This window comes from Ctenocephalides felis, unplaced genomic scaffold (assembly GCF_003426905.1).
Source record: "Ctenocephalides felis isolate EL2017-DRISC unplaced genomic scaffold, ASM342690v1 CF-g0.4_SCAFFOLD_01492, whole genome shotgun sequence".
NCBI classification, from domain to species: Eukaryota; Metazoa; Arthropoda; class Insecta; order Siphonaptera; family Pulicidae; genus Ctenocephalides; species Ctenocephalides felis.
The window spans coordinates 17,680,243-17,698,209 of NW_020537646.1; the positions used below are offsets into that span (position 1 = coordinate 17,680,243).

A 17,967-nucleotide genomic window follows, 5' to 3' on the forward strand; every position below is an offset into this window, starting at 1 on the left:
AAAGGGCAATTTTCACTTTTTTTTGTTTTTTTAATACTAATGAAATATTTACGGTTCTCATTGGTTCAAATAACAATGAAGTGAACACATTGGTTTTATTAAGAACTTTTGATGTATCGAGTAAATAACATTAATAGAAATCTAAATTTCTAATAATTCTTATCTTTTCCCCCAAATTGCATTCAGAATGATTAAAACAATTAAGTGAACAATATTGACACCACATCTATATTATGAACTTTTGATGTATCAAGTGAATAGATTAATACAAATCTAAATTTCTAATAATTTTATCCTTTCTTCCAGATCGCTTCAACAGCGACGATTACCTGAGTTTCGAGCAGCAACTCGACGAGCCGACGTTCCCGTTCCGTTCGCGTTCGAACGCGATGCGCATGATACCCCTCAAGTCAGGAGGACAGTTCGCGGTTATTACGAACGAATGCTGCGAAAAATCATGGCAATTACAATGAAACTGAGATCGTATTGCGCACCACCGACAGATAGACCGTCGAATTACTATCCTTATTCAAACTAAAAACCCGAAAAATCAAGAAACTTGCTCCACAATGTACACGACTTGAAAATACACAAATAAAAAAACAGCAGAAATTAAAAAAGAGGAAGCGTTTTGGACTGAATTCTATTGCGAACGCTGAATCATTGCTGAATAGTGGCGTATTAAAATTATTTTCGTTCAGATTGGACTTATATCGGGTTTATGTGATCATACGAGAAATCTGCTTCATGTTTAAGTTTTCGAAAAGCTTTACAACAAAATTTGGACTAGTGATTGGATATTTTCGTATTAAGTTAAAATAGTGTTATAAATATAACATATGGTGACGCGGTATAATGTATTCAATAATTCAGAAATTCATGTAGCAGAGAAGGCAAAATGTGGTATTTCTTAATATTTTTAATTCTGTTACTTGTATACTATACTTGGATGAATAAGTATTAAAAACTTTGGTATATAATTACTTGATAAGTTAAATTTGCATATAATATTACAAATATTTAATTCATTTAGATTCTATTAAACAAAAAGCTGCCAATTCTAAACATATTAGTGTAGTTTAGATAATATAGTATAATTTTAATATTCGTTAATAAGTTTATTTGAGAAGATAAAAGGCTGTGATAAATGATTGATGATTGTATTTAGTCAATAACTTATTATTGAATGCATATACCATAATTTTTTAAATAACGTTATTTAATTATAATTAAACTATAAAATTCAAGAGCTTGTTTATAAGTTGGCGAAATCGTATAATTTAATGTTTGTGTATGACGATAATGACTTTAATTGCTAGAAAAATATTTCCTAAAGTAATATTCGGAGATAGTTATTGCCACAATATGCTTATGTTGTTTAACGAGTGCATCTGCAGTATGTTAAATTATTTTCAATATTCAAGAAGAGTTACTGCAAAGATTAAAATTTGTGGTAAGATATTAGTTATTTTTCTATGTTATGAAATAATAAAGTAGATACATGTAAAGAAAAAATATTTTTAACAAATTTGTGTTTGTCTTTCCATGTAATTTACCTTATATAAAATAATTTTATGGCGCATATTAAGTCAAATCTGTATACAACTGATTTACAAGTTTTATACATTGTGATAATTCTTGTTAGAAACATATTTACAGATTGTCATTAGAATAATGTTAATTTAATTAGGTTTAAGTCTTAAGTAGGTAATCATAATTTATTTACCAAACTTATTATTAAATTGCATTAGAAAACAAGCTAAAATTAACTTTCAAAAGCCACGAATTTCGCAATGTGAACACATGAATGGATCTCAAAGAAAAAAAAAGATGACTATCAATGTCAATATTATAAACTATAAATTGTATTTATTTTAAATACAGTAATTACATATGATATATGCTTTGTTTCATTTTAGTTCTGATAATATTTGCAAAATTTTCCTATATCATCTGCAATCAGTTTTAAATCCAAAAACTTCCTGCATTATGGCTACACAACTAGCAAATAAACAAGAGAAAGAACTCTTTATATAAAAATTATATTTACACTAAAGTCTCTAAATAATACAATCCATCTTTAACAAATTATAGTCCACCGCCAGATTCTGTAGAAGTTGTGCAAATCTATTTGTGATCAACAGTGAAACATCGATAAAACGCTCTACACAATTGTTCATACAAGTTTCAGTTTTGCTGTCTAATTTATTTCCTGGTTTATCCATGCACTTTTCCCAACAAAAATCATTGAATTCGTGGATCTGAAATAGATCATTATATGAAAATATTTCTGCAAACTGTAATAATACAAGATGATACTTGATGATTTTATCAACTTGTGTAAAGAAAGTTGGTGTGATAAACTGTTGTGTAATTAACTTACGTGAAAAGTGTTTAAATAATGGATGGAAAACAAAAAATGTGTAATTTCTGGTCACCGTATTAATGGTAATGAAATTTCTCTCCAAAAAAACCCAATGCAACGAACAAGTAAAAATATTCACTAAATGTAAACACTTTCTCAAACATTACTTTGTTAACTTAGATTTTTATTCATTTTAATCATTTAGAGGTGAATTAAATGAATTAAATTTGATAAAAAACATTAGAGCTATAAAATAATTGTATAAAATTAAATGTAGATTTATGATTGATTAATAATTTTGCACATTGTAAAATAAATATTGCTATAATAATCTTCTTAAGGACAGAAAAAAAATCTCAGCTTCGGCTATGAAGTAAGTTTTGTGAAAGGAGTTTTAAATGTGCCTGAGTAAGTAATGTGAAATCAATAATAGAAAAACTATTGATACACATCTTGTGAAAACAAAGTTATCGAAGTAAAAACAAGTAAGGACAAGATAATGAATGAACTCGTTTCTGAGATAGATATATTAAGACAGCTAATGAACATAACTGTAATTAAAGCCAAGAAAATTATTCGTAACTGAATCTGTTGCAAATACTGATTGTTATTTAAGTTTCATATATTTGCAGTATTAAATGTATATTATGTAGTAAATTGTGTATTTTCTTGTATTTAGGGTGTGATCAGGTTGTGATCTATAAATGTGTGTAAGCAATAATTTTACTTTTTTGCCCATTAGTTTGTACTTTACACAACTGCAGAATGTATTTCAATTGCATTAGTACCATGGGCATTATAAAATAAAAAAAATAAATAAATGCAATTTAACTACCAAATGCTTAACAAGCAATAAAAGCAGATGTAAGCTACATACTTAGCTACAAATTACTCTGATAAGCATACATTTACAAAACTTCTATGATGGGTTTTGATAAGTTAGTAGCTTGTACCTTCTAAATCACGATAATTAATGCTAAATAATGCAAAGAAGTTCTCAGATACTTTCAAGCAACATAAGTGCATACAACATAAGCAACATACTTCTACAAAATCTGACTAAGACACTTTTACAAAAAATGAAATATATTTCTTTTATAGATCCTATTTTGCTCATCTTTGAATTAAGTAAGATAATAGTAGCAAAATTAGAAGAAAGACACTTATACAAAAATGTATCAATATCTTTTGTATAATTCTTATTTGGCATCTGCTAAATTTGCTGTTGAAATTGCAATTGAAAACTAAGATACTTCTCGAGCAAACGGAAAAAAGCAATATATATGCATCGACAACATAAGCAACATACTTCTTCACAAATCTGGCTATGACAATTTTACAAAAATTTAACTAAATATCTTATTTTGCATCTAATTAGCAAATCTCAAGATAATTGTTACAATTAATGACAGTAAAGTTTTAGGTACACCAAAATCAATTGTAAGAAGCCTACTTCTTTGTGTAAAATACATTTATTAGCGTTAATAAACATGAAAAATAAACCGGCAAAAAACTTTTGGCATTAGATCATGTTTGCATGCTTGTAATTAAAGATTAAATAATAAGCATATAAAATCAAGAGCATATACACAAAAAAAGCTAAATAAAACTAACTGTAAACAAGCTTTATTACAAACTATTACTATTACTATGATGAAAATGATTCCAAAATTGCATAACATCAAAACTAAAAAAATTCTAACCTGTGCATTGAATTGGGCTTTTTGTTTTCTCCATCATCAAGAAATCTTGCAATTCAGATTCGTTCGCCTTTGTACCACTGCCTAAATCGGAACTGTATAAATCAGGACATTGTAAATATTTCTTTGTTACTTTATTTTAATAAATTTTTAACTTAAACAATTTTGCTAAATGATTTTTCGATTCTATTCCTCACACGAGTGTGTGCGTGTGTTTGACAATGTTAAAAGAGGTTAAGAATGGCCAACATAACGGAAGAAAATGTTCCATGACATTTCTAATAAGAACCCCCCTTGGAAAAAACATGGTTGTTTGTAAACAAAATATATAATGATATTATATTTATACCAAACAATATAAAAATTGATAGTTGGTACTAATTAAAGATTTTTAACGACATTATTAAAAGCAATGAATCAATGCAAGAAACTTTTTGAAATGTAAGTTATTTGTTAATATTATACTTCATTGAAATTATGTGTGGGAGGTAGGAGTAATTTACAAAAAAAAAGGGCAAATAACAATTTATTCAATAAAGGTTTAATATCGAGAAATATATTTGTTATTCAACTAATAAGACCCACAAAAGTGATTACAGAATATAGGTCAAATATATATTGTAATTATGAGTTCTCATTTCATTATTTCTACTTGGATACCAATATGAAATGTTAACTCCTCTTCATTTACAAACTTGTTCTATTATCCAATATGAAAAGATAATATATTCTATTACTCTTAACAATTTAATTTCCTTAATTTTTATTACCATTTCTATTTCATTAAATTTTTTTTCTATTTCTAGGTGCTTGGACGTTGTTACCCGTAACATAAACAGTTATGTAGAATATCTAGATTATTTACCAGAATATGTAAAGTTCAGAATATTAGTACGAGTTACAAAGTTGAAATATGGAATTCATGACGATAATGTAATGAAAAGTTTAATACAACCTGGTTTAAGAATGCTCAATTTTTCAAGTTCAACAATAACTGATGAATCCTTGAATATTATTTCACAATGCAAGTTGATGAATAGAATAACATTTAGTAAAGCAAATTATCAGATGACTTCAGAAGGTAACTGCAAAATATAATAAAGAAATAAATATAAAAATGGTAATTTATACTAAGTTATAAAATGTATTTTCAGGATTCATATCTTGCTTCTCAAATTTACAATACTTACAGGCTCTATATATTTCTGATTGTGAGGTTTTTGTCGATTCAGTATTGGATTGTTTAAAGGATTACTGCTGCCAATTAGCTGAATTGGATATAGGAGGCTGTAATGTAACTGACGAAGGAATGAAAAGTTTATCTTTAATGAGAGAATTGTCTTCATTGAACATTTCACGAACTAAAGTAATTTCAATAAATATTTTTAGTCAACTTGTATCTATCTTTTTCTTTTACAAATTAAAATTTGCGTAGGTTACTGATACCGGTTTAAAGTATTTAACAAGTGGCCCCATTCGTAAAGCATTATGTGAACTACGAATGTGTTCCTGCCCAATTACAGACGTAGGAGTAAATATAGTTGCAAATACTTGTCCAGCACTAGCTACTCTGATTTGCAATGACTGTGATATCAAAGGTATGGAAACAACTTATTATTTCAAGTAACACTTATATAAACTTTGTCACAATTTTTTCAAATTTTAAAAGATTTGTATAAGGAAGAAAATATATTTGTAAAATTTCATAGTAACAGATTTTTGTTGTTCTTTGATTTCAGATATGTCTTCTTCATTCCGAGTGTGGAAAACACCAATGAAGCAAATATCTTGGACAATTAATTTTGACAAACCACCATTATTCTAATTTGATTGAAATATTTATTTTTATTGTTAGGAGACAATTATGAAGATTTAGTTTTCATAGAATTTATACTTAAGTTATTTAACAAATGGTAGAGGTCCATATTATTTATTATAGAAGTTTTGTTAACATTATTTTTTTATTGGTAGAATTTTTTACATAATTTATACGTATTTATACAAAATATAAGGAATGATTTAAAATAAGAAAATGATGTACTGAAAATAACAATTAAAATAAAAATATATAATTTTATATCTCAGGATAATATAGATATAGATTAGTGTGCTTAACAAACATTATAACTAGACTACTTCATTTAAATATATGATTAAGCTTTCTTAGCAGTTAATGGAGATTGTTTTAATTGTAATATAATAGAACGCATTCTTGAAACATCCTTATTAGTTTTTGTAGATTTAGGATTAAAGTCGCAAAGCTTTGCAATTCTCTCCCACTCTGTGCCAGGCTCAATTTCATCAGTTTCCGCAACAAACTGTTTTTCAGCATTTCTAAATTATCAGTATGTATTAATAACTTATATAAATAATTTATATAGAAAAAACATGCAGCAAATATGAATAATTCAGAATTATTTTAACTATCACACACTAATCCTAATATAATTTAGATATTGTTTCTTTATGCATAAAATAATTATAAATCTAAGCAAAAAAAAAAACAATAGTCATAAAATTATCAACTCATAAGATAACCTACTGCTCCTTAAAAAATAATACTGATATATAAAAGACAAATACAGTATTCTAAACTTGAAAAAAATGTAACCAGATTTAAATATTTTACTACTCTAGATAAACGCATTTTAATTTGGTAGCATAACTATCGAAGTGAACATATAAATATTATTACTATATGAATTTAATAAAATTTAAAAAACAAAATTCATGCTTCTACAAAAATATCTTGTAAACGCTTGATCATACTCAAACAAAAGTGTGTGATGAAAGAAACTTACTTGGCAGATTCTCTGAGCGAGCATAAAAATATATAATAAATTAATTATTTGTCATGAATATTCACGGTATTTAAAAATATTATGCTTACCTGTTTGTAGACTTGGTTTTCTTGATTTGTTCTTCATGATGTTTGTACCACTCTTCTAATTCTAACTTAGCCTGTTCTCGCAACTCACTCTTCTTCTTTTCTTCTTCCAAATCTATTTAGAATGAATTAAAAGTTTAAAATCATTTTTACTTCAGAATTTGCTTAAAATTATAGGTGAATATCACTAAATAAATAAAGAACAATATATAGTACATTTTACATAAATATATTTACCTTTCTCCTCTAGCCGCTGTTTTTGATCCTCACGCCACTTCCTAATTTTCTCTGGCTCTTCCCTAACAACTGGTTTTTGTGGAGCTGGAGAAATACGCCCTAAAACATTATTGAAAAGTATGTAAGTAAGCATTTGTATAAAAATCTCTACTTCTGCATATTTGCAGATTAATATATTCAAAATACCTTCAGGTTTCATATTAAATCCCAGATCATCGGCAGTCCCATCATCTGCAAGTAGGAATTGTTTTCACTTACAAACATGCATGTAGCATAAATAAATAATAAAAGTAATATATAACTATAAAGAGGGAAGCAGAAATGAACTGCGCAATAGGTCTATACTTAAAGCATGAAATGTTTAACAATATAAATAACTATCTACAGGATAAAAATATTTATCAAAGTTTAAAAATAACAATTATTACAAAGTAAAAAAATATACATAAAAAGTAGTGCACAAAAAGTTGTAATCCCTTAATTATAAATAAGAATATAAGTAGTGTTTGTTGATTTTTTCAACAAAACTCACCAGAGCCCAAAGCAGATGTGGGTTCAAAGTTATCATGTTGACCCATATTATTGATCATCTCAAAACTGCCGGATGATTCAGTTTTTGTTTCAGCAGTTGAGAAGAAAGCATCTAACAAATATTAATAAAACAAAAAATTCAAGTGCAGTGGGAATAATATCAATACTTTATAAAGTTAAACAAGTCATTTAATCAAATTTTAAAACTTTTAATATAGTTATTAATAAAGGTTTTTACTTTATTTTTATAAATAAAATAAAGTAATAGAAAAAAATTACATCTCATTAACAATAATGCCTCATGCTATCGACCAAAAACAAAAAAACATTAATGCTTGATCTGACTTTGGTTTGATCATTTATAAACCAAGCAAATGTATAGAAATCTTTGCAGTACTTAACATAAATATAAATACAAATATATTACAAAAAAGTATTGCAAGGAAGTATGCAAGGCCATATAATACTCTACAATATACAATTAATAAGTGCTTTTAGAAGATTGCAACTTACCTTCTCCTGTAGGGGCGGTTATCAAAGCAGCCGCTGGCTTAACTTCATCTTCTAAACCAGCTAATTGATCTTGTTCACGAGCTAAAAACTCAGCTGCAGGATCCACTTCTGGGGGATTGTCGAAATTATCACCAAAAGCGTCCATTGCTATTATTTGTTTAATATTTAAATAATTTGTACAATCGATGAGCTACAATGATGACGGGTAATCTGACAGTGACAGCTCAATCCATAGGTAAGCACAGGCTAAAGAACAAGAGGGAAAAAATGACACATGGCGACACACAACGGAGAGTGGCGGAATTAGTTAATACATTTTTAAATTTATTTATGATTACACACTGACTGATTTTTTTTTATTTGTTATTAGTAATTTTATAAAATTAATTATTTTCTTATAATAAGAAAAAATTAAACAATATTCCATTTCAAATTTTATTTTATTTTTTAAAATCGGTTTGTTTCAGCAATGTTCACCCGACAGTGCAGCCAACCAACAGAAATTTGACATTAATATTTTTCTTTTTAGTTGCAGACTTTGTTGTTTCACACGTGCTTTAAACTGTGACAAAAACATAAATTTAATTAGCAATATTTATAGTAATTAATCATAAAATTATAATATTGCAAAATGCAGCATGATGATGTAAATAATATATATATATATATAATATTTTTATTAATGTAAGGTGTGTATATTTATAGTTTTCAATTTCTAACCTCAATCTTTGTTTTAGGTGGTTTGGAGTATAATAAATAAATCTTTTTGTTCACATAAAGTAAAGTAAGTAGTTATATTAATCAACGTAAACTTATATTGTAAATTATTACTTAATACTTAAAACCATTATAATTTCAGTACAAAAACACAAAGGTTCTGTCGACATGAATATAATTTAACAGGTCTTTGCAATAGATCTTCGTGTCCTTTAGCAAACAGTCAGTATGCTACTGTAAGAGAAGAAAATGGTGTAATACATTTATATATGAAAACTGCAGAAAGGTATTATTTTTCTATTATACCAAACTTTATTATTCATTTTATGAACGACTTAACATACATTTTTCTATTACAGGGTTGCCTTTCCAAATAAATCATGGGAGAAAGTTAAGTTATCTAGAAATTTTGAAAAGGCTATTCACCAAATTAATGAAAACTTACTGTATTGGCCAGGTTTTATTAAATCAAAATGCAAACAGAGGTTTGTTAAAATAACACAATACTTAATTCGAATGAGAAAATTGAAACTACGAAGACAGTAAGTAATCTGTGGTGAATATAATATGCTCATTCTTGCATGTATTTAATAGTATTATTTTAGAAAATTGATTGTACCACTTCAACGTAAAATTGAACCACTTCAACGTAAAATTGAACGACGAGAGAGAAGACGTGAAGAAAAAGCTTTGGTGGCTGCTAAAATTGATAATGCTATTGAAAAACAATTGTTGGATAGACTTAAAAAGGGAACAGTGAGTGCACTTTTATTTATTGCAAACTCCTAATAAGTCTTATTACTGTAATCTTATAAATGCAATCAATCGATCATTTCTTTCTTTCAGTACGAAGATATATATAATTTCCCTCAATTAGTATTTGACAAAGCGCTCACTGCTGAAGAAATATCAGGAGATGAAACCGAGGAAGAAGAGGAACCTGAAGTAGAAAAAGAGATTGAAGTAGATCAAGATGTTCGAAAAGAACTTGAAATGGATGATGATGAAGAGTTTGTAGAAGCAAACACTGATGATGAAAGTGATGATGATGAAGTGCAAGATATGAGTGAAGATGAGGTAAATATATTAACCACATTATTACTATTATCGTTTAAACAATTCAGTTTATGATCATGATTTCTAATGAATTTGCTGCATTCAACTGCATTAGTAAAGATTTTTTTATCCAATTATTATAAAATGATACCCAACAATGGTCATACATATAAAGATATTCTAAAATTAATTTTTTATTTACAGGAAAGTGATTCAGGGAATAGAGAGTCTGTAGAATTAGATAGTAGTTTTGAATCTGAAACGTCTGATATAGAGGTTTGTGAGATAACTATATAATAATTCATCATATATCAATATTCCATTTAACTAACATGTATATATTTTCAGGATGCTAAATTGCCAGGCCCATTCAAACCGAAGAAAATTGATAATAGTTCTAAGTTACGTAAGGTGAAATCGAGCAAAGTATTACGTAAACCTAGAGTTGAAATTGAATATGAAATGGAATATGAAAATGATAAACGAAATAGGGCTGTTGAATAAATTAATATTGTACATTATTGATTTTGTTTTATTTGTTGAGTTTATATTCTTTTCCTATAGAATTCGTACCTTATCCAAATTGATATTTGTGTGCGGTATGATAATGTAATATGTACATGACTACGTTTTAATTATCTAACATTGAATAATCAGATGATTTCAATGAAAATTTAATAATTTTATGTAATTATGCTTTAATTAAGTAGTCATTACAGCTTTACATTTTTTTTATGAACATATAAAAGTGATTAAAAACTATCTCAGAGTATAGCATCTTATATAAATAAACGCGGCGCTCTGAAAATATTTTGATATCCAATTTTGTTTGTATTTTTTTGAATCAAAATAAATCAAATGGCGCAAAAATCATTTAGTATGTCTGCATAAATTTAATAGCGTATTTCTTCGTGAAATTTTATATTTTATAATAATATATTTTTGAGCAATTGAGATGGAAGAATTTTGGTTTCAATTATAATGATAATTGTTTCTATTTTTTGTTATTTTAAATAAGATACGATCGTTAATTAACAATCGATGTTTACAACGGTTAACTACGGTCGTGTTCGAATATAAATATCAACATCTCTTCGGGCGACTCATTAATGATCTTTAAATGTATATTTTTATCAAAAATTTTATCAATACCGCATGCATTTTTATCTTTACATCTTTGTCTAAAATTAACACCAAATTATTTATTATTTAACACATGCGTTTCACATAGATGTGTTACTAGTACACATTTGTCTGTTGTGTTGTAATATTGACATAGTTTTACTTTTATTTAATAGATACAAATACAATTATAATTGGATTGTAAAAGCACGAATTGATTGGAAGGTTCGGTAATTATATTTGGGCAAGTACTTACATTTTAATATAATTTGCCAACATTTTCAACAGTTTAATATTTTGTTTACTACCATCATCACATTTGGCTGATTTAATTTTATTATATTTTTAATGATTTTCAGAATACTGGTATGCATTTCTCTAAGTACTCATTTAAATATTTTGCAAACACACCAATTAAAATAAGTGAAAATATGGCTCAAATGTTTTTATGCATATTTATTCAAATTCATTCATTCAGTTAAGCTTTTGCTTAGAATGTTTTCTATTTGCGTTTTTTAAATTGATTGTATTTGTCTTAAATACACTAATTCAAATATTTTGCAAATAAATTACTTAAAGTAAGTAACGAATAATCATTTAATCAAACGTGACCATCAAATCCATCCACCAAATTATGACCGTGTAATCGTGTTTTTTAATTTAAATCTTTTAATGTCTTGCTAAAAATAATGATTTTATCATTAATTTGATCAATTTTCTGATGGAGTAAAGTGACAAAAATTCAGATTTGATAAATTCGATATTATTATTTATTTATTTATTCATAAGCAAGCCATTCATATTCATTTTTTCAGTAACTTGAAATAAGTCGATAGGAAAAGTATCTATATCTTTTTCTAGTGTAAGTTATTATATAGTAATCGCACAAAATCGAAAATAAAAATTTTGCATATCTTTATGTTTACTTTATGTTAGAAATAATCAAAGAAGTTAAAAAATTCAGAATTTTCAAAAATGCTCGAATTTTTATAAAAATTTCAAAATTCTCAAAAAACTGATTTTTTCAAAGTTTTCAAAAAAAAATTCAAGCTTTCAAAAATATTTATATTAATAATTAATTTATATTTATTAATTACTTATTGTTATAGGAAAAAAACAGACAAAGAAAATTGAAGAACCAAACGGTTCTGACCCATTTATTTATAACTGAGGTAGTTATATACGTTGTCAATGGAAAAAATATTTATAAAAAAATATGTTTATGTATATAGGATATATGTATATGATTTATGTATGTAGGACTTTCCGTGGGCCAGTGGTAAGATCTTTGGCCTTGCAACCATGAGATTTCAAACTCGATGCCCATCTCGGACACTCTGATACCAAGCAGTAGAGATAGAGCTTTTCACTTGAAAATAAGATATCAATATGTTTCAAAGTGAAAATGTGCATTTTTATCACTATTGCATAAATTGTAATAATAAAAAAACCATTAAACAGTGATGGGACAACCGTTTGGGTTATCGTAAAGAAGTCATCAAAACAGTTTATAGGACTTAGTTTAAAGGTTTATAGGAAGCTATGATTGTTTTTATTAACACATATAAAAATGCTACGACTATAGTGAAAGTTATTTTATAGAATCTAAGCCGTCATCCAGTACATCATGTGAGTAACAATTTTATTAAATCGTCCAATTAACCTGCCATAAATAATTTCGAAACATGCGGAAATCGCAAGTGTTCTCTCACAATCTCGTACATTATTCTCGATTGAATATTTAGTAATAACTCACACAGAACACTAACAAAATTATTTTGCCAAACAAAACGTTGTATTTGCATTTCAAATAATCTATATATAGGATCTGAGTGTTTATGAGTCTGAATGAACGGATATGATAAGCAGCATTGCCTCGTGATAAAAGTTTTATAATACACCTCTATTGTAATAGACTTTTTCATAAATATTCATAATATTTTATAAATTATGATTACGTTTTACAATTGTTAATGGACGTTTGTTGAACGAAGCCGAAAGCAATATTATGGTTCGATTCGAAGTCAGTTACGATGGTGTTCTGAGTGAGAAAGGTCAGGTTTGAGACAATATCTGACGATGAATAAATGAATAAAAAATAATAACATTCAAAATATTTGGAGGCTAAAAGTGCATAACCGGTTATTTTTTGTGACGCGGCCTCGAATTCGCTTGGTGGGTGCATTTTGAGAAAAAAACGGTCATTTGCAACGGTTTGTGATAGTTTGTTAACATTACCGGAAACAATAGGTGCCATAAATCGCGCGAGATTTGATTAAAATAGTGATGTAATAGTAATAAGAATAAATGGTGTTATATGTTTTTTTAATGTGATTACACCGAGTTGTTATGAGTGAAACAAGTGTTTGAATAAGTAGGTACATTTATATTCAGGATGCCTTCTAACGACCTTTCATCCTCAATGAAATGTCTCTGGCCCTTGGTTTTTCGCGAGAGACTCAACAAGGAGTTTAATCCTAGCAAGACATCAGTTCCATTATATTCAACGCCTCCGAATATTGTTCCATTATTGTACAGGAGATGCGACTCAATGAGGTAATTTTTTTTTCATTTTATGAATAATTTGATTTTTAAAAAATATTGAACTAGTGGTGCAGGGGATCGTGCCTTAAGGTGAATTACTGCAAAATCCCATATTAAAACTAATTTTTTTTCAAAAAAATTTTATTTTCATTTTGATTATGTTTTTGTAATGTTATTTCTTCCACAATTTTATTCATTTTATATAAAAAGTCCACCATTATCTACTTTTCTTGAATATATTGTTTGTTTAAATCTTATCAAGATCATGTTTCTTGATAGATGTCCTAAAGATGGAACGTACCTAGTTCCGAAACGTCGACAGTAAATAAATAAAAAAATGGTTTTTTAAAATACTTTTTTGTTTTTTATTGCTTTTTGGATTCTTTGTTCAAAACTCTACAATATATATATATATATATATATATATATATATATATAAGTTAATAATTATAAAATCGAATAATCATATAATTATAATAATTATAATAACAATTTTAATTTATGTAAGTGAATTAGGTGAAAATGTATGCATAAAATGTAATTTATAATTTAATATAACTCAATATAATTTAAAATAACTCTAATAGAGTCTTGTACACCTAGTTAACTAAAAAAATAAAGATTATTACATATTTTAATTGATTGATTGATTGATTTGAATTGATTTATAATTAGATAGAATAAAAAATTATTTATCTTGCATGGTTAACCTATTTTGGACTTTTTTGATTCAACTCTGATAACTCAAATTTCTTGATTCTATTAATTATACAAACAGATTTAAGCTTCGAAATTTTATGATATTGTTTAGTGAGACAAAGAAAATTTTCAATGTCAATTCAGAGTAATTTTAATAGAACTGTGCTAGTTTTCATTTAGAATTCAAAAATTAATTATAAATATATTTTAAAATAATATGAGTACCTTAGCTATGTATGCATAAATATGTATTAGTGATTACATCAAAATTTGTTTATTAATCGTGTATAATTTTATACCAACTTTTAATCTAATTATAAACAACTGAAGGTGTCTAAATTCTGGGAATATTATGACCCAATAAGTACCTAGAAATTCTTTATGGTTATTTGTCACTCATGGGTAAGGCCAGTATATATGCGCGTTATTTTATAAATATTCAATCGTTAATGCAAATATATATTTATTTAAGTCATAAATGTCACATGAAAAATTTCTTCTCGTCACGATTATGAAATAAGAATTTACAGTATAAACTTTAAGGCACTGATTCTGTATCCTATACAAAATGCAATTTTATTAAATTCACATTTATTATGATCTGTGTATTATGATTATGATAAGTGAATACTACTATCAATATTGAAAATCAGATTTAAAATCACAATTTTATTTGTTATAAAAAATATAATGATATAGGTCGTCTTTGAAATATTTTTATTTTTGATGTGGATCCAAAAATCCTTAAAAAATCGATCACGTGATTAATTGACGCTCCCATAGTCAATTAATCACGTGATCGATTTTTTAAGGATTTTTGGAACCACCTTCCTCTTGGTGATTCCTGGTGAGATTCAAGATCACCCCCCCCTCCTTCCCTCGCCAAACATAACGTGTATTTTTAGTAACGAGAAAATATTTAGGTGAAAACTAAATACACATGAAAAAAAAAACCGGTGAAAACTAAATACACATGATATCTTACTATGCCCCTTCCTCCCCCACGTGATATTTTGTGATTTTATGTCAAACCCCCCTTACCCCAAAAAACCACACGTGATTATTGGACGCCCCCTTGCCAGTTGGTCAAGCAATAGTGATATCAGTTTTCACTTAAAAATATAGATTAAAAATTATAATTACAATCCAAAATAACTCGTGTATTGCTATAAAAACAGTATATGTGAAATATTAATATGATAAATTTAATAAAAACATATCGAACAGTGAATAATAGGTTATAAAAAATAACGTAGATAGAGGCTAAATGTTGAAGCAAGGCCAATAAAAAAAGCCTTATATAATACAGATAGTAAAAAGAGTTATCAATTATTAGAGCAAAAATGATTTTAATTTAACGATTTAAATTTTTAACTCAAATATAGGCAAATGTATAAAAGTGTAACAAATAATTGATCTATTTTTTAACAAAAGTGTGAAAATTGAATATGCAGGCATGTTTTGTCAAGACATTGAATAAACTAAAAAATTAAATTTTATAAATTAAAATGTCGATCAGCTTAATTATTTAATGGATTTGTATCTATGATATACTACTATATCTCAAGGTTTCCATTGATCGAATGAATATTGAAATTGAAATATCACTTGTAATTCTTAGGCCTCCTTCATAGTTATTTTGGCAACATCCCACAACACAAAATCATTTCCATAAAATAGTAATCATAATCATAAAAATAGTAATTTTATTACTATATTAGTATAGTAATATTGAAATTAGTTATATTATAGTTTTAATAAGATTTACCTATCTATCCTTCACGAGTTTCAATAAGATTTACTTATCCTTTCAGTAAGCATTAGGTTAATTTTTTTTAATGTTTTTTGTTTAAATCATATATGCAAATTTTGTTTAGCACTTTTTTGCTTACGAGTTTATTAAAAAAATCTATCAAAAAAACTTGTACTCTTAATTGATCGAATGATTAATCATAATCTTCAATAAATCAAAACTTGTATGTTTACCTTCATGGGTCTAACAATAGCAATTTTATGCCACTAATGATGAAATGCGCATTATCTATGTACAGGTGATGTAATTGTGTGTAAAGTATTGTTGATATTATTTAAATATTGTACCGATAATGAGATTTTAAATGTATTCGTTTGGCAACAGAATATAAAATATCAATTATTATTCGAAATTGATGTACATAAATATGGAAAATGACTATATTTTATTTTGAACTATTCGCAGTTTGGAATGCAAAATTTTAAATATGTGTCGTCATTGCATAAGCGATTTATTTGTCATATGTGAAATTACAATAATTGCGTTGTATGTTTATTGATGTATATAAAATTGTTTGGACATTGTGATAGTAATTTTGCCCATCATTAACATATGTAGATATCATAGGGATTACATTAAATTCACAACATTATATATATATATATATATATATATACTATAGAATTAGTAGCAGGTCCGACAAACGTTGTTTAGCTATAAAAAAATATTTCCAGAAAATTGTTTGTGTAAAGGATGGCTGATTTACCCACTGCCAAGCATGCTACATATATATGTTTCTTTCGTAGTTCGTGGTAAGAGGGTGAAAATTCAGGGTAGTAAAAATTAAATATAAGAAATTGGCCCAAAAATACATAAAAGAATCTTAAGAGCGGCCAACCCTTAGTGTCCTTACTACTTAGTGACATGAAAAATAGATAATGTTCGATTCTCAGTCATATGATTGTAAAATTTTATTATGATCGATCAAACCGTTTCTGAGTATTGCCAATATTTACTTGAAATCATGGAAAAATTAAAGAACTAATAATAGGTAATGGAAAGCAATTCCATTTGGTCACAAGTCGTGTTTGTCAAAATTATTTGGTCCAATCCGTTTTAACTGAAGTTCAGTGTATTGTTGTCGTATTTGATCAATGTAATTATTTTATTTGTAATGTATTGCAAATAATATATTGCAATTACGTGTAAATTATTCACATGCAAACTCTTTACACTTCAATGCACTTCACAGTATTTGAGGTCGTTCGATGATTTTCTCATTTGTATATTTACTAATAGAATTGTAATTTATTAATAGAATTTATATATATATATATATATATATATATATATATTTGAACAAATAAATTATTCGATTTATTATTTACACAAATTATTTGAAAAGCAACAAAAACACAAAAACCATTTTAATTCCAAAAAAATATTGTGTAAACGTCACGTGAGTAAAAAATATAAAAAAACATTTATTTAATAAATTCAGTTAAATTCAATATATAAATTACGTTCATTTTGTCTAAAAGCTCATGAACGAATCTTCTTTGTCAACTCTGTGAAATTTTATAGTATTTTTTACAATTTAATGTGTTTTTTTTATTTGGTGTACCTACGTAAAACTATATACAACTCGCTAATTGTTTGCGAAAAATTTTCACGATATTTTCTAAATTTCTTAAAATTTAAGGCTTTCTCTCGCGTTTTGTCCGCACTGTAGTAAATACGATTGTGATTTTTGGACAAAGAACTAAAAATTTAGACATAAATCTAACCACTTTATGCTACTAATTATTGAAATTTAAAATTACTACTTCCAATAATAGGAAGA

The 17,967-nt window shown here is 26.8% G+C and overlaps 3 protein-coding genes and 1 pseudogene across 3 annotated transcripts; 2 read left to right on the forward strand and 2 right to left on the reverse strand.

Moving 5' to 3' along the window:
* Positions 1–2,060: 2,060 nt before the first annotated feature.
* On the reverse strand, positions 2,061–4,535 carry LOC113370945 (annotated as a pseudogene).
* Positions 4,536–4,542: 7 nt separating this feature from the next.
* Positions 4,543–5,976, forward strand: LOC113370946 (F-box/LRR-repeat protein 16-like). Its single transcript, XM_026611614.1, has 5 exons — positions 4,543–4,553; positions 4,872–5,146; positions 5,220–5,431; positions 5,501–5,663; positions 5,805–5,976. Exons 1-5 carry the CDS (start codon positions 4,543–4,545, stop codon positions 5,888–5,890), a joined length of 747 nt encoding a protein of 248 aa, XP_026467399.1. The 3' UTR covers positions 5,891–5,976.
* Positions 5,977–6,150: 174 nt separating this feature from the next.
* LOC113369805 (clathrin light chain) lies at positions 6,151–8,487 on the reverse strand. Its single transcript, XM_026610378.1, has 6 exons — positions 8,234–8,487; positions 7,722–7,832; positions 7,376–7,420; positions 7,190–7,288; positions 6,956–7,067; positions 6,151–6,399 (listed from the first exon to the last, which is right to left on the reverse strand). The coding sequence occupies exons 1-6, from the start codon at positions 8,376–8,378 to the stop codon at positions 6,219–6,221; spliced, it is 693 nt and encodes a 230-aa protein (XP_026466163.1). The 5' UTR covers positions 8,379–8,487; the 3' UTR covers positions 6,151–6,218.
* Positions 8,488–8,849: 362 nt separating this feature from the next.
* LOC113370947 (protein MAK16 homolog) lies at positions 8,850–10,510 on the forward strand. The gene is made up of 8 exons (XM_026611615.1): positions 8,850–8,879; positions 8,971–9,017; positions 9,093–9,236; positions 9,310–9,492; positions 9,556–9,706; positions 9,797–10,027; positions 10,211–10,282; positions 10,355–10,510. The coding sequence occupies exons 1-8, from the start codon at positions 8,865–8,867 to the stop codon at positions 10,508–10,510; spliced, it is 999 nt and encodes a 332-aa protein (XP_026467400.1). The 5' UTR covers positions 8,850–8,864.
* The last annotated feature ends 7,457 nt before the right edge of the window (positions 10,511–17,967 follow it).

Coding starts and splice junctions, on each gene's coding strand:
- LOC113370946 (XM_026611614.1), top strand. Junction 5,432..5,500: donor TGAACATTTCACGAACTAAA/GTAATTTCAATA, acceptor AAATTTGCGTAG/GTTACTGATACCGGTTTAAA. Junction 5,664..5,804: donor CAATGACTGTGATATCAAAG/GTATGGAAACAA, acceptor CTTTGATTTCAG/ATATGTCTTCTTCATTCCGA.
- LOC113370947 (XM_026611615.1), top strand. Junction 9,493..9,555: donor AAATTGAAACTACGAAGACA/GTAAGTAATCTG, acceptor GTATTATTTTAG/AAAATTGATTGTACCACTTC. Junction 10,283..10,354: donor CTGAAACGTCTGATATAGAG/GTTTGTGAGATA, acceptor ATATATTTTCAG/GATGCTAAATTGCCAGGCCC.
- LOC113369805 (XM_026610378.1), bottom strand. CDS start 8,378: ATGGACGCTTTTGGTGATAATTTCGACAATCCCCCAGAAGTGGATCCT. Junction 7,289..7,375: donor ATTTAATATGAAACCTGAAG/GTATTTTGAATA, acceptor ATAATGTTTTAG/GGCGTATTTCTCCAGCTCCA. Junction 7,068..7,189: donor ACAGCGGCTAGAGGAGAAAG/GTAAATATATTT, acceptor CATTCTAAATAG/ATTTGGAAGAAGAAAAGAAG.